The 14780-nt window shown below is 47.3% G+C and overlaps 1 protein-coding gene across 1 annotated transcript in view; it reads left to right on the top strand.

Annotated features, from left to right (window-relative positions):
- Window positions 1-865: 865 nt before the first annotated feature.
- Window positions 866-14780, top strand: part of LDLRAD3 (low density lipoprotein receptor class A domain containing 3) — a 175254-nt gene continuing 161339 nt past the window's right edge. The window contains exons 1-4 of the mRNA XM_012801453.2: window positions 866-885; window positions 4898-4915; window positions 9033-9037; window positions 10033-10179. Coding sequence (XP_012656907.2) covers window positions 881-885; window positions 4898-4915; window positions 9033-9037; window positions 10033-10179 — 175 coding nt within the window. The 5' untranslated portion in view covers window positions 866-880. The remainder of the gene's footprint in view (window positions 886-4897; window positions 4916-9032; window positions 9038-10032; window positions 10180-14780) is intronic.

Below are 14780 nucleotides of genomic sequence, written 5' to 3' on the forward strand. Positions count from 1 at the left end.
GACCTAATCGGAGAGGATCACTCACTTGTCTGAGGTTGCGCAGCTAGTTGTGGTTATATGTGGGTCACTACGAAAGTTTTGAGACAGACTGTCTTATAGTCCGCTATTTCACTTCCAGGAAACACAGTCAGCGGTGTCCTTTCTAACGCACCATGCAAGTTCCAACTTGCCTGGCTTATTGGTGTTGCTGGGAGGACCTCATTTGTTTCCATCCATATGTGGATTTTATATTTGGGGGTATCTCAAAAGCTTTCTAATGGAAGGAGGCATTTCATCCCAGGTTTGATGACTCCTGAGCCCATCTTCTTTTTAACAAGCTGTCTTCCCAGTAGAAGGGTTGGGACAGGGTGCAGGGTTGGGCTTCACTGTCTGGTTTCCGTGAACCCCCTGCCAGGCACCCCCTTCAGACCTCCTCTCCTGTCTGGCCACCCTGGTTTTTGCCGCCTTAGTGGCAAAAGCTAGGGGTTCCGACGTACCAAGTCACAGCCTTGGCTGTCCCTCGCTGAGCCAGTCTGAGCTGCGTCCATGTAGAGGGTGAACAGTGTGGACTATTATGAGGAAGGCAGCTGTAGTGTTGCTTTCCCACCCCGACTTCTCACCAAGTTAGTGCTTAAGAAATGTCTGGCCTACTGGCTCGGCCTTACTATTTCTGTTTTTGGAACGTCATGGCTTAGTAAGTTGTGTGGGTAAATCTATTTTATGAGATATGTTTATTTTTTCCTCTGCAATCAGCTTCTACCCTACAACTGTTGCTGCCTTTCAGAAAATGAAGAGAGTTCATTAAAATAGACCGAATCTCCCACATGGATGTCCGGGCATTTGCTCTTTCTTCTCCAGTGTAAACACGTGCCCCCTTTCAGCTCATATTCCTTTACCATGGATGGGGTTTCTGAAGCTAGACTATAGTGATAAACAGTCCCTGTATGTCTTTCATGGGTTTTCTCAAATCTTGGTGTCAATTTTTGTTCGTTATAATAAATCTTATTGGTGAAACTTTTTCAAAGGGCAGAAAAAGGTTGCCAATAAAGCAAGCCTGTACACCTGCCTCCCAGCACCCTTGAAATCTAATATTTTGCCATGCTTGCCTCAGATCAGATAGAGTCTCACTTTGTCACCATCGGTAGAGTGCCGTGGTGTCACAGCTCACAGCAACCTCCAGCTCTCGGGCCTAGGTGATTCTCTTGCCTCAGCCTCCCAAGAAGCTGGGACCACAGGCACCTGCCACAACACCTGGCTTTTTTTGTTGTTGTTGCAGTTTGGCCGGGGCTGGGTTTGAACTCGCCACCCTTGGTATATGGGGCCAGTGCCCTAATCCACTGAGCCACAGGCTCCGCCCCTCAGATTGTTTTAAAGGCAGAAATCTTGAAGTGTGTTATATAACCTCTCTGATCCCATCTGCCAGAGACACATACTAACTTGAATTTAGTGTTTATCTTTCCTGTTTGTTCTTTTTCTTTCTCTTTTTTAACATCGGTAGTATAGGATTTCCTGTATATTTAAAAACTATTTTTACATCTGTATGTGTCCATCAAAATAGTATTTTTTTTTTAAGCTGGATGTAGTCAATACTCTGCTTTTTCATGTGGCATTAAGTTGCCCAGATTTATTCACGTTAACTCCTGCCGCCCTAGTGCATCCAGTTGAAGCTCTAGGCAATCTTCCCTTGTGTGGACATATCCTGTTTTCTCATCCTTTCTCCTTTCCAGGAGCTCTGAGTTTGTCTTACAGTTTGGTCTGACAGCAGCGTCGCAGTGAGGATTTACCTGCTGTTGTCCCAGGCTCTTGTTCCGGCTCATCCCCTCCTGTGCAGGAAGAAGTCTGGCTCAAAGCTCCCCAAAGCTTCCCTAAGAGTTGCCAGGCTGCTCTGCAGAGTCCCTCCACCACCGGCAACGTGTGACTTCCCCTCCCCACTTTGAGCCACTTGAGATTGCCAGACTTCAAACTTTTGCAAGTCTGATGGTTGTGAAAGAGAGTGTCCTCGTTTCTTTAATCATTCTTTGATTATAAGTGAGGTTGAGGACATGAGAAGTGGCTGTCGGAGTTTCCTCCTCAGGGAAAGTGCCTACCTGTGCATGAGCTTTGTCCGTTTTGCTACTGGGTCGCTTGTGTTAGAGAGTTTAATCAGAAAATTCTCCATACTGATACTTGGTGGGTCATACAGGTGGCAGGGATCTTTTACCCGTTGGTGGCTTCTCTTTTAACTTTGTTTATGGAATCTGTTGGTGACTAGGAGTTTTATTTACTCCTGTATTAGTTAGTTGTATTTCTCAGTCTTTTCTTACGTGGCCTGTACTTTGAGTCTGAATTTGGAATTCTTTCTTATTCTGATCTCACAAAGATAGGCATTTGGGCCATCATGAAGATCATTTGCTTTTCTGGCCTATTCCTCGGCTGGCTTTGGTATTTCCATCCTTGCTTTGCCTGGGGACATCTGCGCAGAGCAGAGGACAGGCTGCAGAATGGTTCCCAGTGACTGTGGTGATTGTTGCAGTTGTCCCTGGACACATGGGACTGGGCTGACCTTGGTGTTGGAGCGAAATCCTTCGTCTTGGCCCGAGGCTGTTTCTGAGAGGTGCTGAAGTGCAGGGTTGATTGGCCCGCTCTTAAGCCTGGCTTATCGCATGCCTGACAAAATTGGTCATAAACTTGTCCCCTCCTTCAGTTTAGTGGCACTGCCTGACTGACTTCCTGCCGCCACCGCCGCCACTTGAAGCCAAAAGGGCAGAAGGCATGTGGGGACGGCTCCCGCTCCACGTCCTCTCCCAGGCTTGACTGGCACCTGGCCCTTGGCAATGAGGCCATCATGAGTGAAAAGCGAGTGCTTGTGAAAGTTCTTCCTGCAGCTCTTCCCGTCTGTGCTGTTCCTCTAAGAGCTCAGAAGTGTTCGGCAGACCCGGTCTCATTTATCCATTGCGGTTGGCATGGCAAAGGGACAATGGGATCAAATCAGGTTTAGATACATCCCAGAACTGAAAGTGTCAGGGATGAAAAGGGGGTCGCCGAGTTCCATCTCCTTTGCGTTCTGTCAGCAGTATCTGGAGCACCTTCAGGTGCCTGGCGAGTGCTGATTGTTTGGGATTCAGTAGCAATAGGGCATCTGCCTTCGTGGAGAGAGAGGGACAATAAACAGCGGGGCTTGTTCCCGAGGGTGGTGGTGAGACAGGATGGAAGGGAAAGAAGTGCCTTGGGATTGGGCACCTTTGTCATTTCTTATTTTACTTAGACTTGTCATATTCCAGCACAGGCGTCCCTTGGCACATGGGCCAAAACTAGCCACCCTCTGTTTTTAGACACTCCCCTGAGCTAAGAATGGTTTGACATGTTTAAAAGGGTGGGGAAAGAAAAACAAACAGGCATTTACAGTGTGTTTTGATGATAGGGAACACGAACGTAGAGCCTCATTTAAGTGAAATGATAATAACCAATAACCCCTCACAAAGAAATCTTTTCTATAGTAAGCCTGGATTACTGAAAAATTGTCCTCAGTGATTATGAAAATATTATGAATTTCAGCAATAGAAATTTTGCAGATGTCATTTTCTCTCCTCTTATGTAGACACTTGCATAATCTCCTTAATTTGGCCTCCTGACCTGCACAACCTGAAATATTACTAACAGGTCATTTGCAGACCTGTTCTGGCTGTGAGACCTTGGGCAAGTTACTTCTTCCGTCTCAGTTTCCTCATCTGCAAAATAGGCATGGGCCTATTTCATAGGGTTGTTGTAAGGCGTAGAAAAGCAGTGATGGGGTGGCACCTGTGGCTCAAAGGAGTAAGGCGCCGACCCCATATACTGGAGGTGGCGGGTTCAAACCCAGCCCCGGCCAAAAAAAAAAAAAAAAAAAGAAAAGAAAAGAAAAGCAGTGATGTTCAACTCCTTCCATAAGTGTTTCAGTACATGCTGGATATTCCCCAGTGAAAAGTCTGTAACAGCGGCTTTCTTGAGGGCTGTTGGAGGAAGCCTTAGGAGAGATGCTCCAGGGAGGGTCTGGAGCTCATCGCTCACCTTGAAGGTGATGATGAATCAGCATCGTGATGAGCAACATCCTTTGGGGTGGCTGTCAGGCCCCTACTGGGAATGCTGGACCTTCCAGGGCCTGCATCCTGACAGCTCTGCAAACCTTGTTACATGAAGGTGGCCTCCACATAATTGTCTTCATGAAATGCACTAACACATAACCATTACAAAAAAATGTAAGTAACAGCTTCAGGCCCTTAATGAGGCTATAAATACAGGACAAAAATAATTTATGAAACTATTTCCTGATGAAAAACTGTCCTTTCCCTGGACTTCTTTGCTTGCCTCATTAACACCAGGCATTCTTTGCTAACTCGTTTTATAAGAAGGAAAGGAAGCACGTGGCCCTGCATGCTGCTTCACCCTTTAAGGGAGAAACCGACCATAAAGCTGTGTGAAGTGCAGGTGCTGGGGCACGGCTGGGCTCACTCGCCATCCAGGTGACTTGCTTAATCCATACATATTCCTGCTGCAAAATTACACACCATCTCCCTTCAGGGTCATGGAAACGTAAATATGAAATCTGGGAATGTCAAGGGTTGGCAGTCCTGGGTTGAGCCCAGGGGTCCTGTTATCCCTTCTTGCTAGTTTCCCTGAGTTGTGTCCTCCTTGAATGGATGGGTATATGGAGGTCGGAGCTATTGGAATAGTGTCACTGTGCAGGGCAGCCCGCAGAGTCCAGACGGATCTGGAGACCTGGCTGTGCCAGAAGCACTTCCTCACCCCACACTCAGCCAGCCTTGCATGACTGTCCCTTTCTTGGTGACAGCCTCCCCCTCGCCAGGCTCCAGCAGGAAGCACTGTGTTGGATGAGAACCAGATGACTCCGGGGAGTGCTCTGGACAGATGTCTCTGGTTCTCTCCGACGCTGATGCAAGAGCAGTCTAGAGTCGGAGTGGCCTTCAGGGATTTTCTAGGGATGTTTACAAACAGATCGCTGCAGAGCAGCTTACTTGCTGGTCTTATTTGCGCCTGAGCGTGGAGCATATGTTTGCGTTTGAAGACACTAGTCCCAAGGAAAGCAGACGGTGACTTTCAGTGGCCTCATAACACTGTGTCTGCTGGCACCAAGTAGTGGGAAAAGGTTGTTAATTCTCTGGGGAGGTTTTAGGCAAGATATGTTCGAGATCTGCAAAATTGAACACTAACCGATATGCGTGTCTTACATTTGTGTGTGCCTTGCTTTTGCTGTTCATTGAGTCTACAGACCCAGATTGTTGGGAAGCAAAGGACAAAAATGAGGGACGTTGGACAGAAATCGGAAAGGGGGACATGGCATGGTTTGCGAATGTCAGTTCTGCACTGCATCATGATAGGTACTACCCGTGGGGAGGGAAGACCAGCAGAACGAGACGACAGAACCCTGCCGGCTCCCGCCAGCAGAGTAGAATTCCCATTTCTCAGCTGGAAACGTCGGCATCGCTAACTGCATGTTCTGGAATGATCTGGGTGTAATACAGCAGCTGTCTGAGTTTTTGTAGTTGCCCATTTTGGGCCCCTTGTCAAGTATAAATTTGTGGGTGCCAGAGATTTTGGAAGAAGCTACTGCAGCAGGCTGTTTGCCTTTGTTTGGATTTTTTTTTTTTTCCATTCTTGGTGCAGATGGTGTAGTTATTTTAAGTAAGTGATGTGCTGCAGTGAAAATGGGCAACTCTTTTTCATTTTTCAGCTTAATGAAAAAAAGAAAAGGGAGGCGGAGGAAGCCTGGCTAGCCAGCCTCGTGCTAATGCTTGTCTTTTTGGGATTCTAAATGTGTCCCAAGACACTAAGATGGGATAAATATTTCAGCCACTAGAAAGTCCTGCTGTCGGCCCCCAAAGATTTCTAACCTCTTTTAAAGTAGACAGGGTAGTAATTTACTTGTACAAATCCAGACACCCACATGGCCCTTATTTTAACTGTGTATGTGCAGATCCCACTCACATTCGAGGGGGATGAGACAAGGGGTAGATGGAACTTTCCAAGGAGGAGTACAGGCGATGGGGGGCAGATTGGTAACTGAACATATGGTTTTCTTCTTGTGTGGAGACCTGTGGAGTGCTTGATGCCCAGGGTGCGGAGTCAGATGGAACGGTGCCTCCCTGCCTGCAGGGGGTGTGCGGTCTAATAGGGAGGTCGCAGAAATAACTTCAGTAAAGCACAATTGGGATAAATGAAAACCCAGGGCATGTCCAGAGAATAAGCACGGGAATCAGCTTTAGACTGGGTGTCAGTGAAGGGAATCTCAGAGTGACTTAAGCTGAGGTCTGAGGGATGACTCGGGGGTAGCCAGGCGTATTAGTGTGTGCCCGCTGCCGTAACAAAGTACTGCTTTGGGTGGCTGTTGGAGGCTAGAAGTCTAAGGTAACGGTGGTGACAGGTTGATTCCTGGGCTTGGAGATGGCTGATCTTCTCCCTGAATCTAGACAGGGTCTCCCTCAGTGTGTGTCTGTGTCCTGATCTCTGCTTGTAAGGATGCTGGTCATGCTGCATGAGGGCCAGCCTGATGTCTTCATTTTAAAGCTTTTCAAGACCCCCATCTCCAAATACAGTCACATTTGGAGGGACTAGTGGTTAGGACATACAAATTTGGTGGGGGAGGCAGGGAGGTGGGGGGACACAGTTCAGCCCATGACACCAGATAAAAGGTAGGCAGAAGAATGGTTGGGGTCGACAAATACCACATTTGGGGGGCTCATGGCAGAGAGGAGAATGGTGTATTCCAGGAAGTGGTTTGAAATGAGGTCATAGAAAGAGGCAGGGGCTGGACCACGTCGGGCTTTGTAAGCCATGGAAAGAGGGTTAGATTCTTTCGGAGGGCACAGAGAAACTATCAGTTGTACTTTAAAATCACACTACATGTAAAGAGATGGAAATAGAAGGCATGAGAAGTGAAGTCCAAAGGTTTTAAAACCAAGGTTTCTCAATCATGGCACTACTGATATTTCAGGCTGGACAGTTCTCTTGATGAGGGGCTGTCCTGTGGGTTACTGGGTATATCCATAGCAGCACGCCTCTCCCCGCTAGATCCCAACAGCACCCTCCCTTCCACCAAGTCACGACAACCAAAAATATTTCCAGACACTGCCATCTGTTTCTTGGAGTGCAAAATTGTTCCCTACTGAGAACTACTGGTTGAAAGGGGCAAGAGATATTGGCAGCTTGGATGGGGCGATACCAGCTTAATGAGGCAAATTGGATGGTTTGGAGGTTTTGAAGACAGAACCAGCAGGATTTAGCCTTTGTTTTGGTTTCTCCTCATGCTTTTGAGTTTCATGATGTCACTTCCCTAAAGCAGGAGGCTGTGTGCCACCTGAGTGCATAATAATAGAGCTATTCAGAGGAGCAGAAAGAACGGCCTCTCCCTTATCATTCACCAGGCCCCAGGGTCCTTGGGCCTGCGGGGAAAGCACTTTGAGCCCTGTGGCTGGCAGGACCACCTGTGTACAACGTGGTAGTTGGTTTCTGCATCCACCCATTCATTTGTTATGTCCGCTCACAGCCGGCATCTTACTGACTTTCAGAGCAAGCACTTTGGAATCTAATCTGGCCAATTTTCTGGCTCCGGAAATCTGTGAATCAGAACAAGATTTCACAGTTGCAGTGACTTTTCCAGGGGGCTTGCCTTTGAGGAGCTAGCGCTACAAAAGCAAGTGTAAGTGATTTCCAAACCAAACAGAGACCTGAAGTGTTCCCTGCTTGCTGGGGAAGCCTGGACCAGTTGTTATGAAACAGCTGGAATGTGTGGGTTTTCTGAATTGAGCATTTGGTGTCTGGCCGGGATCCAGGTTCCCCCTTAAGCCTTTGCCTGGGGATGGAGAATTGGCTTCATGCTGATCTCAGGTTGGTAGTGGTTTTCTGGAGGCCAGTCTTGAAAGAGACACATACTGATTCTGGGCTCAGTGGAACTCAATGGAACCCTGAGCTCAGTCCTGTGATGGATTAGTGATGCCTGACTTGGCAGTAGAATGGGAGAAATAGTAGCACAATGCACTTTGCACTTCCTAACAACCAGACCTGCACGATTTTTTTATTCTATATGCTCCTGTGCTCTGGGCTGCGTGAACACTATTCTCTAGGCCAGAAAGATCTTTACTCTTCATCTCTGTGTATCCATCAACACCCACTGTAAATGCCACCTCTTGCCTGGAATCTTTCTTGATCCCTTTGAATTTTGGCTTTATACACGGGGAGTCACTCAATGGCTTTTAAAATAAGGAAATGTCACAATCGATTTGCTATTGAGAAAGAGCCTTCTGGCCACAGAGGGGAGGAGGGATTAGAGAGGGCCAGGTTGGGAGGTCGTGTAGAGCAGCAGTCCTGGTAAGAGAGGAGGGAGTTGCTGCCATGGTGCTGGGGACTTGGTGATTTGCCATCTCTAGGGGAGGCAAGAGGGGACAAGGGAGATTTCTAGGGCTCAGATGTGGGCAGTTGGGCAGGGTGGAGCTCTGCACTGCAGTTTTTCTTGTAGAGTTCTCTGGTGAGCTGTGAAAGCTCAATTTCAGCAGTGAGGCGTGCATGTGTTATTAATTCAGTGTAGTGAGGCAGGTGGTCCATGAGGGAGATTCTGTGGCACTGGGGCAAATGGGGTGCTTGCTTGTGGCTGCGTCCATTCCCATTGGTTGTTGCCCATTTTGTCTTAGTGAAAAAATATTTTTAATATCACCCAAGTGATAACAGAGTAAGTGCTGACCCACTGATGCTTAGAGTAGAAGCAAGGGGACACTTCAGAGGGAAAGCAGCAGAGACATTGTTTGCTGAAGGGTATGTAGGGATTTATCACACTAGGAGACCCAGCAGGTCAAAGGGCCTCCCAGGTGGAAGGAACAGCATTATAAAGGATGGTGGCAGGAAGGAGGGTCTGATGCCAGAGGTCTGGAGATCTAGAGATGCTTCTTTTTGGCAAAGCTTGTGAAAGTGGATCAAGGGCCCCTGTTACCATGTCTGGACACCCCTGTTTCTTCTTATGACATGGCTTATGCCTTTCCAGTGTGGAGGAAGGAGCCTTAGCTTTCGTCTCTGTCTTTAGGATATAGTTCAGGTGTCGGGTCATAAATGTCCAATAAATGCTTGTGGAATGACTCAGGAGGGAGCTCTGGAGCTCTGTGTGCTGAGGGACTGGGACTTTCCCCGTCCTTTAAAGACCCCTTTACTTCCAGATGGTTTCTTAACTCCCAGCCTTTGATCACACTGCCTCAGACTGATGAAATCAATCAAAGATCAGATTCTGGCTCCTTTGAAAATCTGGGCCCAGGGTCCACTGGTGGATGAATCCACCTCCCCCCACCTCCCTGTCACCACCATAGTTCTGGCCTTCTCTGTTTGCTTGCTAGTCTAAGGATTGGCCGTTTTGGGTGGAGGCTCTTTATGACGGTGTTCCGTGGGGATGAATCTGAACCTTGGGGCTTGGTTCTCAACCTCTGGTAACTCCTGACAAGCAGTTCAGTGGCCATGGTGCCCTCTTGAGGGTTAAAAGGCCCGAGTTCCATTTTCATGTAGGCCTTTCCTACCCGAGTCCTCAGGCAGGGTGATTTTGTAGATCTGGGCTCCTGTTTCCTAGAGTGAAATGATCTCCCGGTATTCCTGCCAAGTTGGCCCAAACTCAAGGAGTCTGTGATTCTAGGGGCTACAGAGCCTGGGCCCAGAAAGATCCTGCCGCTCCTACTGTTGGAGAGATTGGGCATCCAGCTCTCACTCCGATCTGGAACATTTTTGTCCACTGCTGGTGGCCAGAAAGGAACATTTGGATTTTATATTTTATAACCCATCTTTTTGGTGGAGAAAGAAAAAAAGTCAGGGTTTCAGCCAGCTAAACACATTCTCTGTATCTCCCCATTAGTCCTCTCGGGATCCCCGGGGCTGGGGTGGGTAGGTTATCAGCCCCTTTCCCAGACGAGGAGACTGGAGTCCCAGAGAGGTCAAGTCACCTTCTGGAAGCCTTACACGTGCTGAACAAAAGTCCTTCCCGTTGGGTGAGGGCTCAGGTCCTCCCTGCTGTCACGTGCTGTCTGACCGCCCTGTCCCCTCTCCCGACAGAGAGCCAGCTGCTCCCGGGGAACAACTTCACCAACGAGTGCAACATTCCAGGCAACTTCATGTGCGGCAACGGGCGCTGCATCCCGGGCGCTTGGCAGTGCGACGGGCTCCCCGACTGCTTTGACAAGAGTGACGAGAAGGAGTGTCGTGAGTGCGGTGGCCCTGTGCCGGGGGTGGCGGGGGCACTCCTGGGGCAGAGCGGGGAGGTCCTCAGCTGGCTTCAACCAGGCACATTCTGCTTGCTGCAGTCTGGGGTGCTGGGGCCTCCGACTGGCAGTCCTGCCTTGTCCATCTGCACTTTGTCTCAAATATGCGTGGTCTGTGCAGAAGCAGGTCTTGGTGGTGACGGAGCCCCAGCTCTGGGGGAGCAGAGTGCTCCACCGTCAGGTTCTGCTAACGTCTCCTCCTGGGGACTGTCATTGCCTTCACTTTACATATGAGCCGTCGGAGCGTCCCCGAGGTTAGGTAGCTGCAGTATCTTACAACCAGCAAGCGGCAGATCTGGCGTGGGAACCCAGGCCCGCCTGACCCCGTGACTCGCGCTGGTAATCATCTTGCAGAACACTGTGGACTTTTCTCGATGATTAAATGAGGTGTAGCATCATGCCAAGTATCCAGCCAGAGTTGGTCCCAGCTAGAGAGTAATTTGCTTTTCCCATTCCCCTTTCTCTACCCATAGATATGGCCTGGGCCAGGTGTCCTCAAACTAGGGCCCATGGGCCACATGCGGCCCACCTAGGACATTTATCCTGCCTGCAGGGTGTTTTTGCTGCAGCTGCCTGTCCTGCTTAGCAGTTGACTTGTCCCGGGACCCACAGTCCGGCTCTCCAATGGTCTGAGAGACAGTGAACGGGCCCCCTGCTTAAAAAGTTTGAGGAGCCCTGGCCTGGGCTTTTGCTGGGGGTGTTACCTACAAAGGAGCACCACCAGGATCTGGTGGCCTTTGCCATCCCCCCACCCCCTTTTTTAGCTCTTTACTCGTTTCGTGTCTCTGAAGTTTGCCAAAGATTTGGGTCAGTTACAATTTACAAAAAAAAAAAAAAAAAGAGCATCTGGGATGTGAATTGGGGGGAATTCATGGACAGTGGTCCTGTCCCCTGCCCTTTAAAGGCAGAGTGAGCTTGGCCGTGTACCCCGTGTGGTTGTCCTCCTGGGTACCCTGGCTGGGAGGAAGCATGCCAGGGAATAGTCGGCACAAGGTTGTCTGACGGGTGATTGCCTTGGGACCATGTGACTAGATGCTGAACCTTAGCTCTTTCGCGGCCTTTGGGCACCAGGCCACGTGGCCTCTCTGGCAGGGGAACTGTGTGTTCTGGCTCTGGACCTCCTGTCTCTCTGGTAAGTCATCTGAGGAGATTGCTGCGGATAGGATAATCATGTGAACCTCTAACATATTGTTACGAGGGCTTGAGGCTGTCTGCTGATGCACACGGGAAGGAACATTGGGTTCGGAGCCCACCTTCTGGACCACACTGCCCGCTCTGAGACTGGCCCTTCCCCTACCAAAGGGGTCCAGCATCCCTGAGGCCTACTCCTACTCTTTGGAGAAATTTTGGGGATGGGAAAGTTGGGGGTATTTTTGGAGGGTGGACTATTTCACTTTGATTTTTCTGAATTGATCATAGATTATACACAGTGCATTTTAATTTTTAGAATTAAAGAAAAATGCTATGTTTATTTCAGCCTTTCCCCGTTTCTAGCCTGGCTTCAACATTTCTGGAATTGTAACATTTGTAATTTGAGTTTCAAATGAGATAGCATATGTGAGTGCTATCATCTGTCCAGTTTTGAAGAGTGTCAAATAATACACAAGGGTGCAGAATTACCCATTTGGGGGAGAGGGTGTGTATTTGAGCTCGAGTAAATGCAGATTTTTATTAGCCAACCTGGGAATATTCAGCATGTGATCGGTTTGTGAAAAATGCAGGATTTAGAGTGGATTCCTAACTGGTACTGTGTCCCAGCAGCGATGTGATATTTATGTACTCTGACATTCTGGTCCCCTGTCAGTCCAGTCCCTTGATTTTGGAATTCATGCTCAAACGGAAGAAGTGGTGGAGAGAGATGTTAAGCAAAGATGTTGCCAGCGGCTGCCTGGAGCCTCTTGGTTTAGTTTGGAAACGGCTTGTTCTTGTCCGTCCTCCATCATTCTTTCCTCCCCATAACCCCAAGGATGGTAGAAGCTTGACTGGCATTTATTTATTCCCTTGATCAAAACATGCCTTAACCTCTTCTCTGTGCCCCTTCTTTTTGTCTTTAAACTGTGACAGCAGAAGAAGATTCGAAAGTTTTAAACAGAGAGAAGGAAAAAAAAAATTCACTTTCTAAAACAAATTCTACTTTAATTTTAAATTTCTTATATACGCCTTCTATTTTCGGAGTTGCGAGCCCTGGAGAAAGACTATTTATGTCCATATCTAAGTCTTTCTCCCTGTTTAGGGACTACGTGATCTTAGGAAAGTTACCAGAATGTTCTAAACCGTAGCCATTGGGAGGATTAAAGAGAATTCTTTAACCTTCTGGTGCCTCAGTTTCTTTCTCTCCAAAATGGGAGTAACGGTGCTTCCAATGCTTAGCATTAGGGTGAAGTTGTATCATGGGCAAGGCACACAGCAAGGTGAGCTGGCTTGTAAACATCAGCTATTATTGGTCAGTCTCAGAAACTATTTTTGCATGGTCATGGTCATGGTCATGGTCATGGGGACGTTTGATTGCATTGCCTGTTTTTTCCTACTTAACAGTAGAGGCCCTAGGCTGCATCCTATATTTGGTATTTACAATTATTTCGGGAGGCTGCCTAATGGTGCCACGAAGTAGATACACTGTAACTTAACCGTTCCCCTGCTGTTGGGTGAATAAACTCTCCTACTTTTTAACTTCTGCCCATCATAATGTTTAAGGTCAATTAAGGAACCTATCCTACCCGTTGATTTCAGCCAGAGCCAAGGTGGCAGGGCTGAGGGCTGCAGGGTGACCAACTTGAGCCTTTTCGAGGACACCCTGGGAGTGGTCCATGTGGAAGTCCTGTTGCCTTCTTCTTGAAGAGAGACAAGCTGATGGGTCACAGAGCCCTTTTTTGGCTTCTTTGAACCAATTGGGTGCTTAAGGGGAGAGATGAGGCCTAAGTGCCCTGTGTTGGCCTTGAGAAGATAACACACTTTAAAAAGAGAGAATTCTTGCCCTTTCAAAGGGCCAGGGAGAGCCAGAGAGATGTGTTGTGGTGGGGTTTGCAGTGGTGAGCCACAGCGGAGGAAAGATTTTCCTAAGACAGGAAGTTATTTTTTTACTACAAAGGTAATAAAATCTCATATTGTGAAAATTGGGGCCAGGGAGGAGAAAAATAAAGGATTGGCGTATGGAGTCTGTACTCAGGGCCACCGTCAGCATCTTGGAAGCTTTCATTCACACTGTTTGTTTCCCAGTTGTAATTAGCATGAGTATACAGCTTTATATTTTGATTTCTTTTCCTTGCATGAAACATTTAAACATGTTAACATGATCGTGTTTTTTTTCCTCTTTCTTGCTTTTAATGCCATTTACTTGATTAATATAATCAATTTACTTATTGGTCAGCATTTCGCTGGTTTCTGGTTTTCTACCTATTGGAAATAATATTTGCTGTTGTAAATAGGAGGGTGGACATAACTTTTCCCCCTGTTTTGATGAATTATTTTAGGCTAAATTCTCAGAAATAAAATGACTGGGTTGAAGGGCAGGCACCTTTTCTGGCGCTCCACACAGACGGCCCGCTTGTTTTGCTAGAGATTTGCTCCAATTTGCTGTCTGACTGGCAGTGTGTGAGAACTGTGGCTAGATTTTAGTTTTGGCAGCATTGGGTCATATCTTTAAAAATATTTTTTTTTCTGGTTAACTTAGTATTCGAAAAGAGTTAACATGTTTTAACTTCTTATTTTTAAAATTATCCAATGAGGTTGAATGCTTTCCCTGACTTCTATTTACTACAATAATTGTTTTTCCTTGTGGAATATCTATTGATGAACAAAAAGTAATATCCACTCTGTTATGACATTTAAATTTTCTGCCTGTTGAATCTGGAGAAGATTTGGTTGGCACCCTGTAGAGGACTGAATCTGGAAAAGCAGAGGCTCATTTGGCGATAGCTTGAGTCTATTTCTGTTCTTGGTTAGTAAAATGTCCTCAGTGATGGTTTTGTCCAGATAACATTTTTTGCCTATAATCCTAGGACTTTGGGAGGCTGAATCACTTGAGATCAGGAGTTCAAGACGAGGCTGAGCAACATATGGGATCCCATCTCTATAAAAAACGGAAAATTTAGCCAGGTGTTCTGGCACACACCTGTAGTGTCGGTGACTCAGGGGGCTGAGGCAGGAGGATTGATGGAGCCCAGGAGTTTAGGTTGCAGTGAGCTATGAAGACACCACTACAAACCAACCTGGGCAACAGAGTAAGACCCTGTCTCCAGGAATTAAAAAAAATAATAATAGTAACTTTTTTTGTAATATGTAGACATAACGTTTTACAAAACTATGGAAGCCCCTATGAAAACACTGATTATGATGAGAGCTTCACTTGGCCACACTGTCCCAAGTGCTTTATTTTATATTAACTCATTTCATCATCTCGAAAGCCGTTTTAGGAGGAGACTGTTGTCATTTCCAGATGAAGAAACTAAGCCACAGAGTTATTTACACAGAGCTTGCCTGTTGGCTCAGAAAACACGTCACCATGAAATTCCTCCATGAGACACCCCTGATGGGGTCTTTCAG

Source organism: Otolemur garnettii, unplaced genomic scaffold (assembly GCF_000181295.1).
Source record: "Otolemur garnettii isolate 467f Iridium unplaced genomic scaffold, OtoGar3 scaffold00001, whole genome shotgun sequence".
NCBI classification, from domain to species: Eukaryota; Metazoa; Chordata; class Mammalia; order Primates; family Galagidae; genus Otolemur; species Otolemur garnettii.